The following is a 17,576-nucleotide window of genomic DNA, read 5'->3' as shown; positions in this document are numbered from 1 at the left end:
TCGGTAAAGTCACGTAGGTAAAAAATTAAATTAAAATTAATAAAGACGGAAGCTTGTGTTGCCTCCGAAACGTCGTGATTTTTATTGTTTTATTTTTATTAATTTAAATTTCATTTTTTACCTACGTGACTTTACCGAAAGAACTAAGAGTATGAATCCTTGCAGTCACGAAAGCTTCAAATCTAGAATTAAACAATATATATCCGCACTGAATTTTTAGATGGAGAGAAAATAAAAAGCACGTCTTAATCGAGGAACAACGAGGATGGGTCATTTATTTCTGTTCATTCTTGGCTGGAGGTTACGCGTATGAAGACCGCAGTGCGTGGAAAAATGAAATGTTTCGCCGCGCGATGTTTCCGCGTTTATGCGCCCACGTTTCTATTCTCTCCACTTTCACCAACCCACACTGACCCGCGTGGTAATGTTACGGTTAAATAACACGCGTGACCCGCACCGCGTGGGGAGTGCCTTCGTCCAGGAGTGGATCGGCAAACATGCTTACATGTCTACGTACACGTCTGCGCACGCATATACGTACGTGTCTGCGTACATGTCTACGTACAAGTCTGCGTATTAATCTCGCAACAAACCTGCCTCGAACTACATTTTTGAATTGTATTCAACTGTGAATAACCCAACCAATTTTAATAGATATGTCCTATTGCAATTTATATGACGACATTAACCCCGCCCCTCTGGACTTCGCACCTGATTGGCTGACAAGTGACGACATCACATTCATACCCCCTCTACGTAAGACCGAAACAGGAGGAGGATTTCTCCACAATTCTGGCTGTCGCCCGATGAGACTGGTTGTAATATGCCGGCGAAACGTCATACTAGAATTGTACATGTTGTGGGTTTACTCTCCGACACACTGGTGTGCTGAACTAGTAGCTAATTGGCTAAATGTTTTGTTGACGTGACAAAGCTTACTAATTGGCTGTGTCGAATGGTGGTGGTTTTAACGATGCATTTATATCCACGCGATCTAACCCAAAACCCTTTATTATGGATATTGGTCGCGAAAGCTTACGTGTGAAAAAATACAGCAGGCGGACTGCTGAGGCAGGAAGAAATATGCGATCTTACATTCACTTGCAAATTCCATCTCTAGCCCCGCTCACTTACCCTTGGGTTGTACCCATCTAACACCTAGAAACCTTTGGCTGCAGTAGCTCTCTCGCTAAATTTCTTCCTGCCTCAGCAATACGCCTGCTGTGTTTTTTCAACTGAAGACGATTGCTTGTGTTGTGATTTTTTAAATTTATTTTTCTATCTACGTGACTTAACCGAAAGACCCAAAGAGTATTAGTAGTACCATTAAGTTATATAAAATGGATTACAAATAAGGTAAATGACTGAACGGACGAAAAACGAAATTAGGCTCACAGAATAAGCCCTTCAGGATAATACCCTTTGGTCAAAGTTAATTTGGTTATTAAATTTCAATATCTGCTGCATTATTCGTATGTCCTATGTTAACATTTGGCTATAATTGTAAACATAGAAAATATGATTAAACCACCCCAAACATGCAATTAAAAGTTGCATCTTTAAATGTAATTATATTACAATATAAATAGAATGCAGTGCAACTAATGCTTCTCACATCTTGGGGAGCATTAAAAAACATTGTCATCACAACGAAGAAGAATGCTTTCTCAGCACGTATCTGCATATACTAAACGCTTGTCACACATTCCATAGATGTAAAAATCACGATATTTATGTCCTGTTATATTTATCTGGACACATCACATACAGCCAGTACCCGAGATACGAACGTTTGATTCTAGATTTGAAGCTTTCGTGACTGCAAGGATTCATATTCTTAGGTTTTTTCGGTTAAGTCACGTAGGTAAAACATTAAAATTAATAAAAGTAAAATAAAATAAAAAATCACGACGTTTCGGAGGCAACACAAGCCTCCGTCTAAGAATACGAACGTTTGACTTACGAACACCAGCACTTATGAAGGAACCTCCGCAGGATGTTCTCATTTTTGAAACCATCCGACTTGCGAACGTTCAGTCGTACTTACGAGCCGAACCGCGGAACTCCTCCGCGGGATTTAATGAGTCCCAGCATCCCGCTGCAAAAGAGGTGCCAGTGATATTTTCTTTCAACAGACATTTAAAGGGTGGCACTCAAGGGCAGACGTGCACCCCACAGCGCCAGCACGCCTCCGTGCGGGTGTTGACGCGGTTCTACACGGAGAGTGCCGATGGCACGGATCATGTGTCCACGTTGCCTGGAGCCGATTGTCTGGCCGACGTAACCCACCTGGTGCGCAACAACCTGTGGGTGCTCGACGGACGAGTGGCCGAGCTGCGCGAAGGCACGGTGCTGAAGGGCCTCGAACCCGGCTCAACCATCATTCAGGTGAGCGCATTTGACGTTGCGGGTATTTTATTTTGTACCTGGACGCAAGCCGTGGTGTAACGGTTTGCACACTGGACTTGCAATGCAGAGGTCGCCTGTTTTATTTGCCGGAGCGGCCGTTGAAATATCCGTGCAAGTTTCTGAAATCGCCTCTGTCCCGGTCCACCCGGGGGTGTAAATGGGCACACCAAAGTCAGTCCATCAGGAGGTCGCGGTTGGTGGTGGGGTCAAATGTGGGTACTCCCGACTCTTCCTAAATGTTCAGCCAGCGTGGAAGAGTAGGACAAATACCCTCTCGAGAGGCCCTCCAAGAGCTTCCTCTCTTGGAGACCCCTCCACCAGCATTGGCATGAGGCAAGTAAATCACAAATGAAATGGAAAAGAGCCTACCAAAAAATCATCAATTTCTTGGATTGTGACTACTAATTGAATTGCTGGGAGGTAAATCATTACTCATCTAAATGATACTGTAGTTTTGTTTTTTGATCATCTAAATGTCATTGTCTATATATATAAAACTAGCAAATACGATTATGTATGTTCACGTTCAAGCTTCATAACCAATCACATTAACAGCAGATGCAGGTGAACATTGCAAAATAAGATCAACCTTTCTCCGTAAAAGAAGCAAAAAAACCTGGTATTGAAAAGTAAATCACATTTAATTTTGTGTTTTATCACCGTCCTATGTGGAATAGATTATATTGGATGGATAATGTATTTTTTACACAAATGGCTCCATTCCCACAACAGTCGAGAGTTTGAGGCCAACTGCAATGGCTATAAACAACCTGATGCCTGTGCGATGACAACACGGTGCACTTATATGTATCTGGCAGCTCTCTTTATTCTCCAATCAAGCACCATGCCAAGCAACGTGTGGGAATATTAAACTAAATGCCAGACAGTAGATGATCCTTTCAGAGCCTGTTTAGATGAGAGTGAAAGTGTTCATGGAGGCCCATACTTCCGAATTAACCCCCGAGGTGCCTTTTGCATCACCATCGATTTCCTTAGTCTGACATGTACCTTGACATTTAGTCAGAAAACTGTTCCTACACTTAAACCAGAGGGCAGCAACCCCTTTGTTCCATGGGAGTTAAGAAAGGAAAAAAGGCCACTGCTTCAACTGCTGTGCCGGGAGATCAACCAGGGCGACCTATGAATCGCAAGTGCGGTGCACTGACCTTTTAAACCACGACAGCAAAGAGTTTCATCTGAGTTCTGAGAAAATCCATGAGAACAAGAGGGACCCTTGACTTTTGAGGCAGGCAGTGTGATGCAGGTTTGCATCATGTAGATATTGTGCGTGCAATGTAAAGTTTAAAAGGAAATTAAAAACATCAATCTTACTGCATATACCAACGTGTTTACACGACAATGGCTCTGCAAGCTTTGCGAACATGAATAGATGCAGGTTGTTTGCCTGGAGAAAATGTATAGATTGCAAATTGATTTTTTTTACATTTGCTTTGCAGGGAGTGATTCATTAGTAGCTGTAATGACCTAAGCTTATGCAATAACCACATTTTCTTTGCAAAATCTGTTAAATTAGATGACGTTACCACCGGCTTAACGTGATCATGCAATAGAACGTGCATTTGCTAATGTGCTGTCTAAATTAACCTGCATCTGAAGAGAGCTGTACATAATTAGGAATGCATTTTTATTTAATAGAAAGAAACGGTCATCGGCAGAGGAAATTAGAAAGGTCTCGAGTGTGGACTTGAATTGTGACAAGGGAATCCTTCTTTGCATGGCTGAGTTTGGAGGGATGGGAGACCGTAACCCTCTCGAGGATGCTACCGAGGAAAGGGAGGTTTTTGCGATTGGACGGATGGTTGCGTGGGTGTTGGGGGGGGTGTTTTGCGAGGGTTTGTTCAGGATGTGAGGGAGGGCAGCTGTGTGGAGAGCTAAATTAATGATGCCAGATGAGATGGAGGCATTGACAAAGCTGGTGAAGAAAGGGGGCCAGGGTGGGTTGGCGGTGTTGTTCGGCATGATGTCCGTTTCCACGTTCTGCTTGACTGATTATTCAGAAACTAAAGCTCCTGGCACGTGGAGAAAAAACAATCAGGCAGAATGCCAAACAACAACAACAACACGCTGTACAACCCGAAAACACACACAAACACTGCATTACAACCGCGGAAAATCGCATTCAGCAGAATTAGTATTACCTATTGACCCCCCCCCCACCACCACCTTCCAATTCCTGTCTTCTGTTGTGCCAGGTTCTGTCACCTGTGTCTGGCGGCGTGCTGGGGGAGCGCGCGGTGACGGTGAGCGAGGAGAAGGTCTCCGTGAGCGGGCTGCACGTGACGCTGCTCTCGGGCCTCTCCCTGTCGCTGCGGCCCAGCAGCAGCGAGCCTGGCGTCATCGTCGCCAGCACCACCGCACAGCACGGCCTGCACTCGCTCAAGCAGGTGAGAGGCTTCGGGTGTCCGGGCCAAAGGAAGCGAGGGGGCATAAGCTGCTGCCCTCTTCTTGGTTATTTCGGTAAAGTCACGTAGAAGGGAAATAATAAAATACTAAAAATAAAACATTATAAAATAATTCTCACGACGTTTCGGCCACAACGCAAGCAGCCTTCCTCAGGTGAAGAACAGGTCTGTCGGAAAGACAGCGTCTGAATGAACACCACCAGGCTTGGCAGCGTATATTTAAGCTGGGTTGGAGGGGGAAGAGCGCCTTGACAAAGGAATTTGCATATCAAGAGGAATTTAGCATATTTATGGGAAATGCAGATTAGTCACTACAGCACAGTAGTTACCACAGCTGCTGCCCTGTGATTGCTTGCTCACAACATTGTATGTATGTGTGTATGTTGAACTTCTTTTGCACCGTACGTAGCCAACCATGCGAAGGTAAAGGCTGCCCCCAGGTACCACGGGCCATGCATGCAGACCACATTACTTCCCCTTTTGAATGCTTTCCAACTAAGGTGGGAAGGTGTTCTATGTATGTAGGTTGAACTTCTTTCGCAACGTACGGAGCCAACCATGCTAATCGGAGGTGCGGGAATTAATTGGATTTCTCCGTCTGTCTCTCTGTCTGTATGTATGTCTGTCTATCCATCTACAACCCGGGGTCACGACAACTCTCGTAAAAGGTTATCTAACCTGAACGAACCCGTCATGTACAGCCTACATCGCTATTAGGGGCTTAACGTCGAGGAAATTGACCACGTTGATCAAGGGGTTGCCCAAAACATGGAGACAACACGCAAACGAAAAGGTCAATTTGCTCTCTTCGCAAATTCGTTTCACCCTGAAAGCTTCCCCATCTGCCTCCATACCGCCAATTTAATTCTTCCAAAAACAAACACTAATCGTGCACCACGATTTTTGTTCTAACTTTACTACAATGGATGTATGTACACGTTATGTGTAAACTGACATACGTAGCTATAAAGTTGTCCTGCTGTTTTTAAACAATTATAATACCACAATCTTGGCTCTTTTAAAGTGAGTCTGCACAACATGTGCAATTATGGCGATGTCTTCGAGACAGGCAAAGCATGGTTGTTATGTTTATTGTTGAAGATATATCTCTACAGATATAACCAACGTAGTGTTGCCATTAGTGTTCGTGGTGATGCTCGTGTGGACCCTGTATATTTTCTAGTCGCGTAGTATTAATGACCATTGATGCACTGTGTGAACATTGGCACATTGATGGTTCAGCACAGCCAGCACCCAAGAGGGCTGCCACAATAGGCATGGCTCACCGACAATTGATGGACAAGTTCAACGTAACGAGTGCGCAAATTCTGGTGCACGAGCCAAAGGTGGTGGCAATTTGAGCTTCATGTTTGTCATCTAGGAGAGCGGCAGCACAGTAGTTACCACAATCGGTGCAATTCGCTGCTGAGATCAGCGCCATTCCATATCAGAACCAATCCTGGCTTTCCCTCCACCCTATTCACCAACGTGCACTGACCAGCACGGTGAAGTATGATCAAACAGCCTCCATGACTGATACAGCGTGGGAAGGCCTTTATTCAGCAGTGGACTGACAAAAGCCTATAAATAATTGTGTTATTTACTATTGTATACCGTATAATATGCATACACATAACTCATTAATTTTAGTTATGGACTATAACAAAAGAAAGGGCAGGCATGCAGGGCCATTATTCACGAATGATGTGCAAAGTTATTTATTATGTTATGAAACTGGTAATTGAGTTTTTAACATATTTATAATTGCCTTATACAAGTATAATATGTGCTTTGGATTTCATGAAAAATTGGTGCTTTCCTCACTCGTAAAAACACAAGAATATTCCGTTTTCTTGCAGAAAGCATCTCTGCTCATCTGGGTAGAATTTGAAGACAACACGATGGTGCCACTGAGCCTCTTCAGCACAAAGGACTATAATCTTACCATCAACAACGTGGACAGACGAGCAGCATCTATCAACGCGGAAAATCTGTCTTGGGAACCAATTTTCCAAGCCAAATGGGATGGAAATGAAAAACCGATTCAAGTGGTGCTGCAAAATCCACAGCCCTGTTGGGATGACGATGCTGAAGCCGCTATGTTCTCGACGTCTGTCGAAATCCTCGTGAAATTTGGTCAAAAGAGAGAAGAGGGGGAGGAAGGAGGTGCGAGCAAAACTCCAGACGCCGGCAAAAATCAATACGTTAAGAACGTCAGCCAAATCAGCGCATCCTCCACGGCCATTGGAGCAAAGACTCAAACGGAGATTGTGAAAGCGGCCAGGAACGGCTCGCGGCACACGGCAGGTCCCAGGGGACACGGAGGGAAGGAGAGCGTCAGCGACGGAGGTGCTATCGGCCCGGCACAACACGGCAGCAATGGCTCATCTGAGAAAAAGCCGAGAGGCCTCTCCGATATCCAGATTGGAATGTACACCTTGCTGACAGTATTCTGCATCGCCATCCTGATGTTTCTGATCAACTGCTTAATATACGCGGTGAAGTACAGGCGCAAGCGTGTCCACCTGGGGAGTCAAGAGGTCGCTCACAGCCACGAATGGATCTGCCTCAGGGACAGCCAGGAATCGGCCGTCAGTACTCTAAACAAGGACACCGACTCACAGCTTGCCAAGCAGAAGCATAAATACGTGGGGGGTCCACAGGTGTACCTCCAGGCCAGCGAGAAGGTGTCGACCGAGGCGTACGTGATGCAGGGGGAATGCAGGAGCGGCATACCTCGTACTTCTCCTCTTCGGAAGAATTCCATATTTACAACAATCTGGGTGACGAGCAACAGCAGTAAGGCACAGGCGGCTGCTAGCCCTTCTCGTTCTGCCAGAGATGAGAGCGCGTTATCATATTCCCGTGACGTTTGTTGATAGTAACAAATATATCTGTAGGATACAACCGAACAAAAATACGTGACGTGGCATGAGAGAACTTTGGATTTTTTGGTGATGTATCATAATCAGCTTGTAAAATAGTAAAATAATGGGCAACATTGACCAGCTGTTGTAGTATGTGTATAAAATTACAATTTGCAAAAGTAACATTGTCATCTGTGATAAGCTTCTCTAAACTCTACAAATGATATCAAGGATTACTACGTACAAATCTCGGCACACAGTTAAACATGCACATTTATCTGTAAAGGTGTGTAATGTACATCGCTATTTGCACGAATTTAAGCTTTAATTATCCGTTTTTTGAAGTAAATGCTGTTTTCATTGATGTTGATTTTAGTTTAGCATACTGAAATAAATGTTTGCCTGTTACATTCCTTTACACCAACGCGTCGTTGCCATTAATAGGTGTGGACATACCATCCGAGATTGTTTAAGGTGATGTTTTTAAACAACACATTAACATAACTTTAATAATCTAAATCAACCTTCCTTCACGTCTCCCAGAGCATTCGCATTCAGTGCGGCCAGTTCGCTTAATGGAATGATTTATGGCTCTCTCTTTAATTTGTATTTGTCTATCAAAGGGGTTGGGGGGGTGTTAATTAATTCCCTCGTAGACTGAGTATACAATTTTATTTTCTACCACGTTGTCGAGGGAATAGATGAGATTGAAAACTTAAATAGGGTGTTTAACTATAAATGTTTCTAAGGAGGCTTGAGCAGGGCCACCAGAGAACAGGAGCGAGTGCTGTGAGTAGGTAATAACGAAGATTACAGTGTTCCTCAAACGTGATGTAGCCGTTGCAATTTCGGCAGGAACCAGGAGAGCAAGGCAATTTAAGTGTACCGACATCCAGTCAGCAACGCATTCGTAAATCACCATCATAAGCAGCCATTTTCTATCCACTGCTGGAGGAAGGCCACCCCCCCCCCCTCATAATATTGCTATCCCCTCGCGGTTCTACGAGACCCACAATCCATCTCGCTCCCATCTCCATGGTGGTTCTCTCCCCTGGGTGCATTCCCTCGCTATTTGGCTGTCTTTCTGTCACCAGCGTCATCCATCGGCCCTCATCGTCCCTTCTTGTCACGCGTCTTGCTCCTTAATCTCGAATAACTGTCCACTGCAGTCATTATGTTGTCTCTGAATTTGATTTTGTTCACTGATCGATGTGTCCCTCTTTCTCTTTCTCGGTGTAATTCCCAGAATGGATCTCTCGATGCTTCTCTATGTCACTTCTTGAGGATTTGTTTAATGTTCTTTTACGGTGTTCCGTGCTTCTGATACGTTTGTAATCGCTGGCAATGTGATAATTTAAAATCGTCTTGGTATGTGGCATTTCATTTTCGGGTTCAGCTTTTATCAAGATCTCCATCCTCACATATTCACCTCTTTTTTAAGAACTTGATTCTCACCTGCATTAATTGTTTGCCCGAGTTATACACCCACACTCTACTGTTTTCAAGTTTCAAACTTGTTGTACATGATGTACATGATGTACAACATGGCACCTTTAGAAGAACATCAAAATTGCATGGTAATTCGCGAAACTGCTTTTAAAATGTATTCAGAACACAGTTTACTCCCAAGACCATGTTTAATATATGGTGTGCATTAAAATCCAACTTAAGCAAGTGCAATATTTTTGTTTTCTCTCACACATCTGTCTTTAGTTTCCAAAAGATTGACTTCATTTCCAGAGAACAGATGTCCTTGGGTAAATGTGTTCTTCTATCAAAGATAATTAAGCAAAAATAAGGTGAGTGTAAACGTGTGCAATTAAACGCCTGCATATAAAATGTGTTTGCATCAAGGGGCAGCGCAGCATTAATTGGTTTTACCAACTAGAATCGCCAACACAACTCGCCAAGGACAGCAATGATCAAGCCACTGCTGGACGTAAAGGCCTCTCCTAAACCTTCACAAACCTTTCACCTGCAACTGTGATGAGTACAGGGACTCCTCTGCTTACGAACGAGTTAGGTTCCAGAGGTCTGTTCATGAGTCGATTTGTCCAACTTTCCTCCTCCTGTCGATTCCAAACATGTTGTACGGCGTGTACATTATACACGGGAATGAGTTTTAAAGTTGTATCATCTCCTATAGATATAGATGCCACTGGCTCTTCATGTTCTGCAAATGTAGATGCCACTGGTTCTTCACGTTCTGCAGATGTAGATCCCACTGGTTCTTCACGTTCTGCAGATGTAGATGCCACTGGTTCTTCACGTTCTGCAGATGTAGATGCTACTGGTTCTTCACATTCTGCAGATGTAGATGACACTGGTTATTCATGTTCTGCAGATGTAGCTGACACTGGTTCTTCACGTTCTGCAGATGTAGATGCCACTGGCTCTTCATGTTCTGCAAATGTAGATGCCACTGGTTCTTCACGTTCTGCAGATGTAGATGCCACTGGTTCTTCACGTTCTGCAGATGTAGATGCTACTGGTTCTTCACGTTCTGCAGATGTAGATGACACTGGTTATTCATGTTCTGCAGATGTAGCTGACACTGGTTCTTCACGTTCTACAGATGTAGATGCCACTGGTTCTTCATGTTCTGCAGATGTAGATGTCACTGGTTCCTAATGCTCTGCAGATGTAGATGCCACTGGTACGTAATGTTCTGCAGATGTAGATGCCACTGGTTCTTCACGTTCTGCAGATGTAGATGCCACTGGTTCTTCATGTTCTGCAGATGTAGATGTCACTGGTTCCTCATGCTCTGCAGATGTAAATGCCACTGGTTCGTAATGTTCTGCAGATGTAGATGCCACTGGTTCCTCATGTTCTGCAGATGTAGATGCCACTGGTTCTTCATGTCTTGCAGATGTAGATGCCACTGGTTCTTCATGTTCTGCAGATGAAGATACCACTCGTTCTTCATGTTCTGCAGATGTAGATGCCACTGGTTCTTCATGTTCTGCAGATGTAGATGCCACTGGGTTTTCTTTTTTTGCAGATGTAGATCCCACTGGTTTTTCACATTCTGCAAATGTAGATGTCACTGGTTTTTCACGTTCTGCAGATGGAGATGCTACTGGTTCTTCATGTTCTGCAGATGTAGATGCCACTGGTTCTTCGTGTTCTGCAGATGTAGATGCCACTGGTTCTTCACGTTCTGTAGATACTCATTCCCTTTGGTGCTCGTGTTTCCTCTCTACTCTCTTGAAAAACTCACCAAGAGATATCTGCACAGTGATCGCTTCTTCTCTTCATGAATCAACTTGTAACAGGCAATAGCATCGTGAATAGCTACAACTGGACATGCGGAGAGCTTTTTATCGTAACTCTGAAAGTTCATAAGTCGAATGTTCGTAAGGAGAGCAGTCCCTGTTACTATCCATAGAGCCACCTGCACATGAGCTGATGCTATCCTCTTACCTCTGTGGCAGATGCCCTCTTTGGTCGCGTCCCCTTTATCTGCCATCATCCCTTCCAGTGACACATCCAGCCATCCCCATTGGGTTTACCATTATCACCCGTCTAGGATAGTAATTGTATTTACCCGTCTAGGGTAAACAGGGTATTCTTACCCTAGATGGGTTTACGTTGAAAATATTTCTTCAGAACTGCTTTTGTGTTTAGTTTGTTGCCCTTCCCCCCGCACATCCGATTAGCGCGGTTGACTATGTAAGGTGCGAAAGAAGTTCAACATACATACTTCATACTTCTATATGATACCCACGTGATCCTCTTTCTGTCTCTCCGTGCTTCTTTGCAAAAAAATGTTTTTACGTTGTATTCTTTAAGTCAATGTCCTTATTTCTGATCCACGTGTCATAGTTAAAAGCTTTCTTCTTTCTGAACATTGGGTTAGGTTGCATTTCATTTTAAGTTGTCTTCTGCCCAAATAGAAGTGGAGCCTGAAACGTCCAGCTCATAGTTCCAATATTACACTTTCATTGCTTTCTAGCTTCATCAGTAAACATCAATTTATATTTAATTCCATAGTATTTTGGCCAAAAAATGCTCAGGTCATTTGTTCTCGTGTGAAATCCAGATTAATATTCTCTGCCAATGCGATTATATTATAATTTTCCACACATTTGGTCCCATTTGAAAACACATCTTTTCCTGTAACCAAAGTGTAATTTGCTGCGTACTTTTAAAATATTTAACGTATATAATACAAAAGGAAGGTTTTGAACGTCGTCTACTTATGTATAACGTGTAGCAGTAATATTTGTATATTAAAAGTTCAATGGTGTCCCGCGCATTGGTACGTTATTGCAAATTGTGCCAGTTCAATTTGTTCCCTTCCTATTGCTGTGGTCCTATTAAGTTAATATGGCAACTTGAGACTTTTGTTTTTTTACAAAAAAAAATTCAAGCTGCTAAAATATAAACTCTGGCTTACGTATGCTATCGTCAACAATAAAGTGTGGCTCTAAGGTTCTTTGTTGCATTAGATTTTCTAAAAACTTTTAATCATATTCAAATAAAAAATGTAAGGACTATTTTTGCATTGATGTAGACAGAGAGAGAAAATGAACTTCACCGCATTGTCATTAAATAAAAAGTTTGGTTGCCTAAATGATAAATGAAATCCATAATAGAGGTTTTTTTGGGGGGGTTAGATCGCATCAATATATAAATGTGTCGTTAGAACCTGCCACCACCCAACACAACCAACTAGTAAGTGTTGTCACGTAAACAGAACATGCCAATTCGTCACTAGTACAGCACACCAGTGTGTTGGAGAGCCAAGCCACAACATAAATGAAATGCTGGTAAAAAATGGGCAAAAAGATGTTAAATGTTGCATTTTATTTTTTGGGGAGGGAAGGGAAGAGGGAATGAGGGGGAGATGGAAGGAGGGGGTGAGGGAAGCAGAGAGTGAGGGAAGGAGAGGGAGAGGGAGGGGGAGAGGGAGCCGGCGAGACATTGGCACTCAAAGTCGTTTCAATAAAAGAGTCATTCTGGATATTCTCGTAAGTAATAGTGAACATCACTCAATGGTGCAATGCTTGTTCCACAGCAGGAGACATCGCCTGAGCCGAACACCACAAATGCACGGAGAGTGCGTGTCACGCTGCTATAAGTATTTGCAATACCAAACAAAACTCTGCGACCCCAAAGAGAGAGTGCTCTGCACGGCACCTTTGATGTGCGCAGCCTGAGCAACACTTCACCTGCAAACTTTGACGCGTTATAATTGCGTGACCAGAGCGGCAATTGATCTCACGTTAGCGCATCCTCCAGGATTTATACGATGCCGTTGGAGAGTAATGAAGAGCCCACGACTTGTGCCTTTGGTGTCAATAAAGTTACACGGATATGCTCGTATGCACACACAGCTACGAGATCATACATGTATGCTGAACTTATTTCGCACCATACATAGCCAACCGTGCCAATCGGAAGTTAAGATGCACCCAAAAGTTTGTTTCTGTTCAGAATACGGTATGAGAGTGGGGGGATGGGGTGCGAATTCATCTTATAATATATTTACGGTGAACACATGGATAAAAAAGTATGGAGCGGTACATGCTTGGTATTACGCTACGAGACAGAAAAACGAACTCGTGGATCAGAGAACATATGCAAGCGACTGAAACTTATTGACCGTTAAGAAAGTAAGTGGGCTTGCGCAGGATACGTCTCTAGAAGGGATCATGACCACCATGGAGGAAAACAACGCAGAGGCGATTAGCACGGTTGGCTAAGTGCGATACGAAAGATGCTCAACATACATACATACATGCACACATACAACATGACCAACAGGATGTCTACCAAGGAGATGGAGGGATGTGATCAGCTTGTATGCAGATGAAGCTAAGCGGATTGTCGTACATTGTGGCGGTGATTGATAGGGATGGCTTGGAGAGGCTTTCACCCAGCTGTGGATAGATAACGACTGGTGATTATTATGAAACAATTTTGCGCAATTTTCATATTCGGGAATTGTGTATGATACTGTATTTGGCAGCCTGAAGTTTAAGTTAAATTTCCAGAAATGTCTAATATCAGTAGCAAATGATACCTGGGCAACTCCACCACTACCTAACTTCAGCATCCACCAAGTGAGCTAGCATGGTGAAGCATGGTCAACAACCCCCATAATCAAAGGTATGTGAAGATATTGATCCAGCAGTGGTCTGATTAATGTTTTTAAAATTGATATTATATCTGGCAAACTACAATGAGGCAAAATTAAACACGAAGAGTGAGCATAACCAATGGAGATTTAAACACATCAGCATGCTTGTCTTCAAAACGAATTATAGCAGGTGGGGGGCTCCACTATTCTGGCAAATTGCCCGATGATGCTGGATGTAATTACCAGCGAAACGTCGTACTCAAAAATTGTAAATGTTGTGGATCCAATCTTCAACACACCGGTGGGCTAAAGTAGTGAACTATTTGTCTTTTGTCAACGTGACACATTTTTTACTGATTGGCCGTGTCGGGTGGTGGAGGGTTGCGACACATTTATAAATAACGCGATCTGACCCAAAAACCTTTATTATGAATAATGATAGCATACTGAAAAAAAATGGAAACTGAAAATAAAGTTACAGAAATGTGATACTTAGAATTATTTGTTAACATTTGTATAAAATACAGCATGTAATCAGCCTGCATGTGATCAATGAAGGGGAAACAATGGTTAACGTGCCTCCATATACAAATCTGTTCTATAAATGTTCAAACCTACATTCAGAATATATCGCGGGTTTTTCAAAACAAGATGCCATTTGGAAAATAAGACACCAAGATTATACAGGCGTGAGATTATTTTTAATTAGCATTTCACGTAAGACTCCGATGGCAGGCTCATACGTTTGTAAGTCAGGCACATGGTTAAGGTCACACGGTGGTGACATTGAAGTTGAATAATAAAAATTGTTACAGCTCCATGAATTTGTGATTGTTACAGTGATTCATTGAGTTTGGGGCAATGGCTCCAAAACCCATTGGCGATAGGGAGATGGGGGGAGGGGTTTTGTGGGGGGTAGTGGGAAGGGGCAGAAATCGGGTGCTTCCAAAAAGGCTTTGACCTAGAGGTTTGAACCTTCCACACTACTAAGCAATTTGACTCACCGCAATGTCGCCTTAATATTGCCATGGCATCGTAATAGTTAATAAGAATTGGTGTGTCGACACATGCAATCACGTGTGAGAAAAGACTCTACAGACAGGTTATTATGGAAGGAGAGGAAAGCAGAGCGACTGCAGAACAGCCACAGACTTAAATATATACACGTGTGCGTATGGAAAATGCAAGAGTGGTACGTGATAACATTTCCGTGGCAGAATTATAATTAAGAATGAGTTACGTTTCACAGTGATTATTCCCCAGACACTAATCGCCGTTGAAGATTATGTGATGGTGATGATAAGGATGAAGGTACATTTTAAATGTGCTATTTGTGGAATTAGTTGTGTAATGACATTTGTTAATTCAAATAATTAATGTCCCCTTGTATCAATCCACTGCTGTTTGAAGAGGCCTCGCCATACAGTGTCAGTCATGGGGGTTGCTTTGCCAGTACTTCACTCTGTTGGTCAGTGTGGCGGTGGTGGTGGTGCTGATGATGATGATGAAGAAGGAAGGGCCCAGAATTGGTTCAAATATCACTCGCCACTGATGTTTGCCATGGCGAGGAAGCCAACCCTGATAGCCCGCTAAGGGTCGTAGCACAGTGAGTTCACCAATGTCCCACTGTTTGCCCCAGTTACAATATTTGCAATGCTATTAATTTCTATAATGGTGGCCAAAGAATGAAGTCAAAACAGGTTGAATTCATAGAAAGATGACACTTAAAATGTGTGCTTAAACAAATGATGATTAATACATTCATCTGCATTACATGAGATCCTCGGGGAATACAATTTGAGACATTTATTTGTTAAATTAATGGATTAATTATTATTTTTGCAAACATATGCAGTGGTTAGACGACGCATTTGCAGTGTTTTCTCTATTTGGATGATTCTCTATTTGTTACGGTAAATTTACTATGAAATATTGATGCCATCTTAATTTTATACCGAAAAGTTTACATTTGTACCACTTATGACGATTCACCCAGGGAATGCCAGATCAGCAGCTGTAATTGTAAATGAAGGCAACACACAAGGGGGGATTAACAAAACAAATGATTGGCTACAAGGTAACCTCCCAGACAAATTGGTAAAATAACAACCTTCACAAATTACAGATGAATGAACACTATATAATTACGCAAATTCTTATTTTCCTCGCGTGTTTTCGGGTTGTACCGTGTGCTGTATGGCGTGATATCCGACGTTTTAGCTCCCTGCAACTCAAGACGCTTCTGGCGTGTGGAGTAAAATATCAAACATCACGCTAAAGAGCATGCCGTACAAAAGCAAAACACATCAGAGTGCTCCACAAAGCAAACCTGCACATTAGCATAACACCAAGCTACGTATTTAAATACATAAAACATGTAAGTGTCCAGCAAGTTGACGCAAAGTAAATAAATCAATATTAAGCAACAAAAAGTGAGCGACAATTTTACATGGAAAATACATAAAGGGAAGTGTTCTGTCGACATCACGGTATTTTTTTCAAACGCTGCGTAAAAATGAGGTGGAGATTGCAGCTCATTTGCTGTGTTCGAAATAAGGACTGCCAGACTGGTTTGTGCGATCCGCCCGCTGCAGGTACGAACACTTCCCCTTCTACTCGTTTCCTCACCTTGCTCGACTTTTTGCAATTCCCTGACATTGCCTCTGAAACAAAGTTTTCATAACCTTGCTCATTTCAAGAAACATATTGGCCATAGGCGGAGTTTTTGACTTCTATATTTGGGGGGGCGGGGAAGGAGGGGTTCGCTTTGTCCCTCACATTAGGAATCGCGGGTGGATATAATTTCTTTATTTGTAATCTTAATTCTAAACTACTGACAATAAATTAATGAAGGTGTCCAGTTTGGGGGGGGGGGAAGCAATGCCCCCCCTGCCCCCCCACCCCCAAACTTCAACCATGATCGTGGCTGTGATTTATTACACGGCCATAACTTCTGTTTGTTACTGGACACGGCGTTTTTGTGTCTTGGGCCTCTGCTCAGCAATTTTGATTTAAAATAAAATAATGTTACGTCATTCTCCATTGGAGGCAAATACATTGAACAGATCCGCAAATTTTATCAGAAAAACAAACTGTTCTGTGCGTACTGTCATTGTTTGAAGAACTGTGACAATTTAGGTTATTGGTACCTGAATATTTATGTCGATTCTGCATTTTCTCCTTTAAAAGTAGATGCTGTTATCATGCTTACATAAAATGTTATATATTAAATTGAACAGAAAGTAGTCATTTTATTTTCTGCGCATTGTGAAGAGATCAACCTAATGCCACACATATTTTTGTTCGGTGTTTAAATGCGTAACATTGTTTTTGATGTGTATTACTAAATCAGTGAGCGTGGCTAAAACGATGTGTACCACAATGTTAAATATATGTGTGTATGTGTGTATTGTGAACATATATGTAATGGGTAGTTCTAGCATCGTGGTTAGCGCACTACATTACAAACCCGGCAACCCGAATTCAATTCCCACTCACGAACAAACAACAATGACGAATATATGAGCCAGTACCTAGGTCAACTCAGCCTTGAAATGAGCACCTGCTGCAGTGTGTAAACGTCAGCATTGGGAGACAAAGGCGGTCGTGCTACTGCCACCCACCTCCGCGTGTGCTGCTCTGGCCTTAATAGGTGCTTGCTAACAGCAATTACCCCAACAGTCCGTGAATGACTGCAATGGGTGTATTTGTGTGCTTTGATAACAGTGAAAAAATGTCGCCTGTTTGCTTAATTTCCACAGTGGTTACTGGCTGCTATTAATCAGAAGG

The 17,576-nt window shown here is 42.8% G+C and overlaps 1 protein-coding gene across 1 annotated transcript in view; it reads left to right on the top strand.

Annotated features, from left to right (window-relative positions):
- Positions 1 to 9,373, top strand: part of LOC144719649 (transmembrane protein 132E-like) — a 125,898-nt gene extending 116,525 nt beyond the window's left edge. The window contains exons 7-9 of the mRNA XM_078595786.1: positions 2,136 to 2,388; positions 4,623 to 4,814; positions 6,692 to 9,373. Coding sequence (XP_078451912.1) covers positions 2,136 to 2,388; positions 4,623 to 4,814; positions 6,692 to 7,711 — 1,465 coding nt within the window. The 3' untranslated portion in view covers positions 7,712 to 9,373. The remainder of the gene's footprint in view (positions 1 to 2,135; positions 2,389 to 4,622; positions 4,815 to 6,691) is intronic.
- Positions 9,374 to 17,576: the final 8,203 nt, after the last annotated feature.

Source organism: Lampetra planeri, chromosome 6 (genome assembly GCF_965212315.1).
Source record: "Lampetra planeri chromosome 6, kcLamPlan1.2.h2, whole genome shotgun sequence".
NCBI classification, from domain to species: domain Eukaryota; kingdom Metazoa; phylum Chordata; class Hyperoartia; order Petromyzontiformes; family Petromyzontidae; genus Lampetra; species Lampetra planeri.
This window is presented reverse-complemented; position numbering and strand designations above follow the sequence as displayed.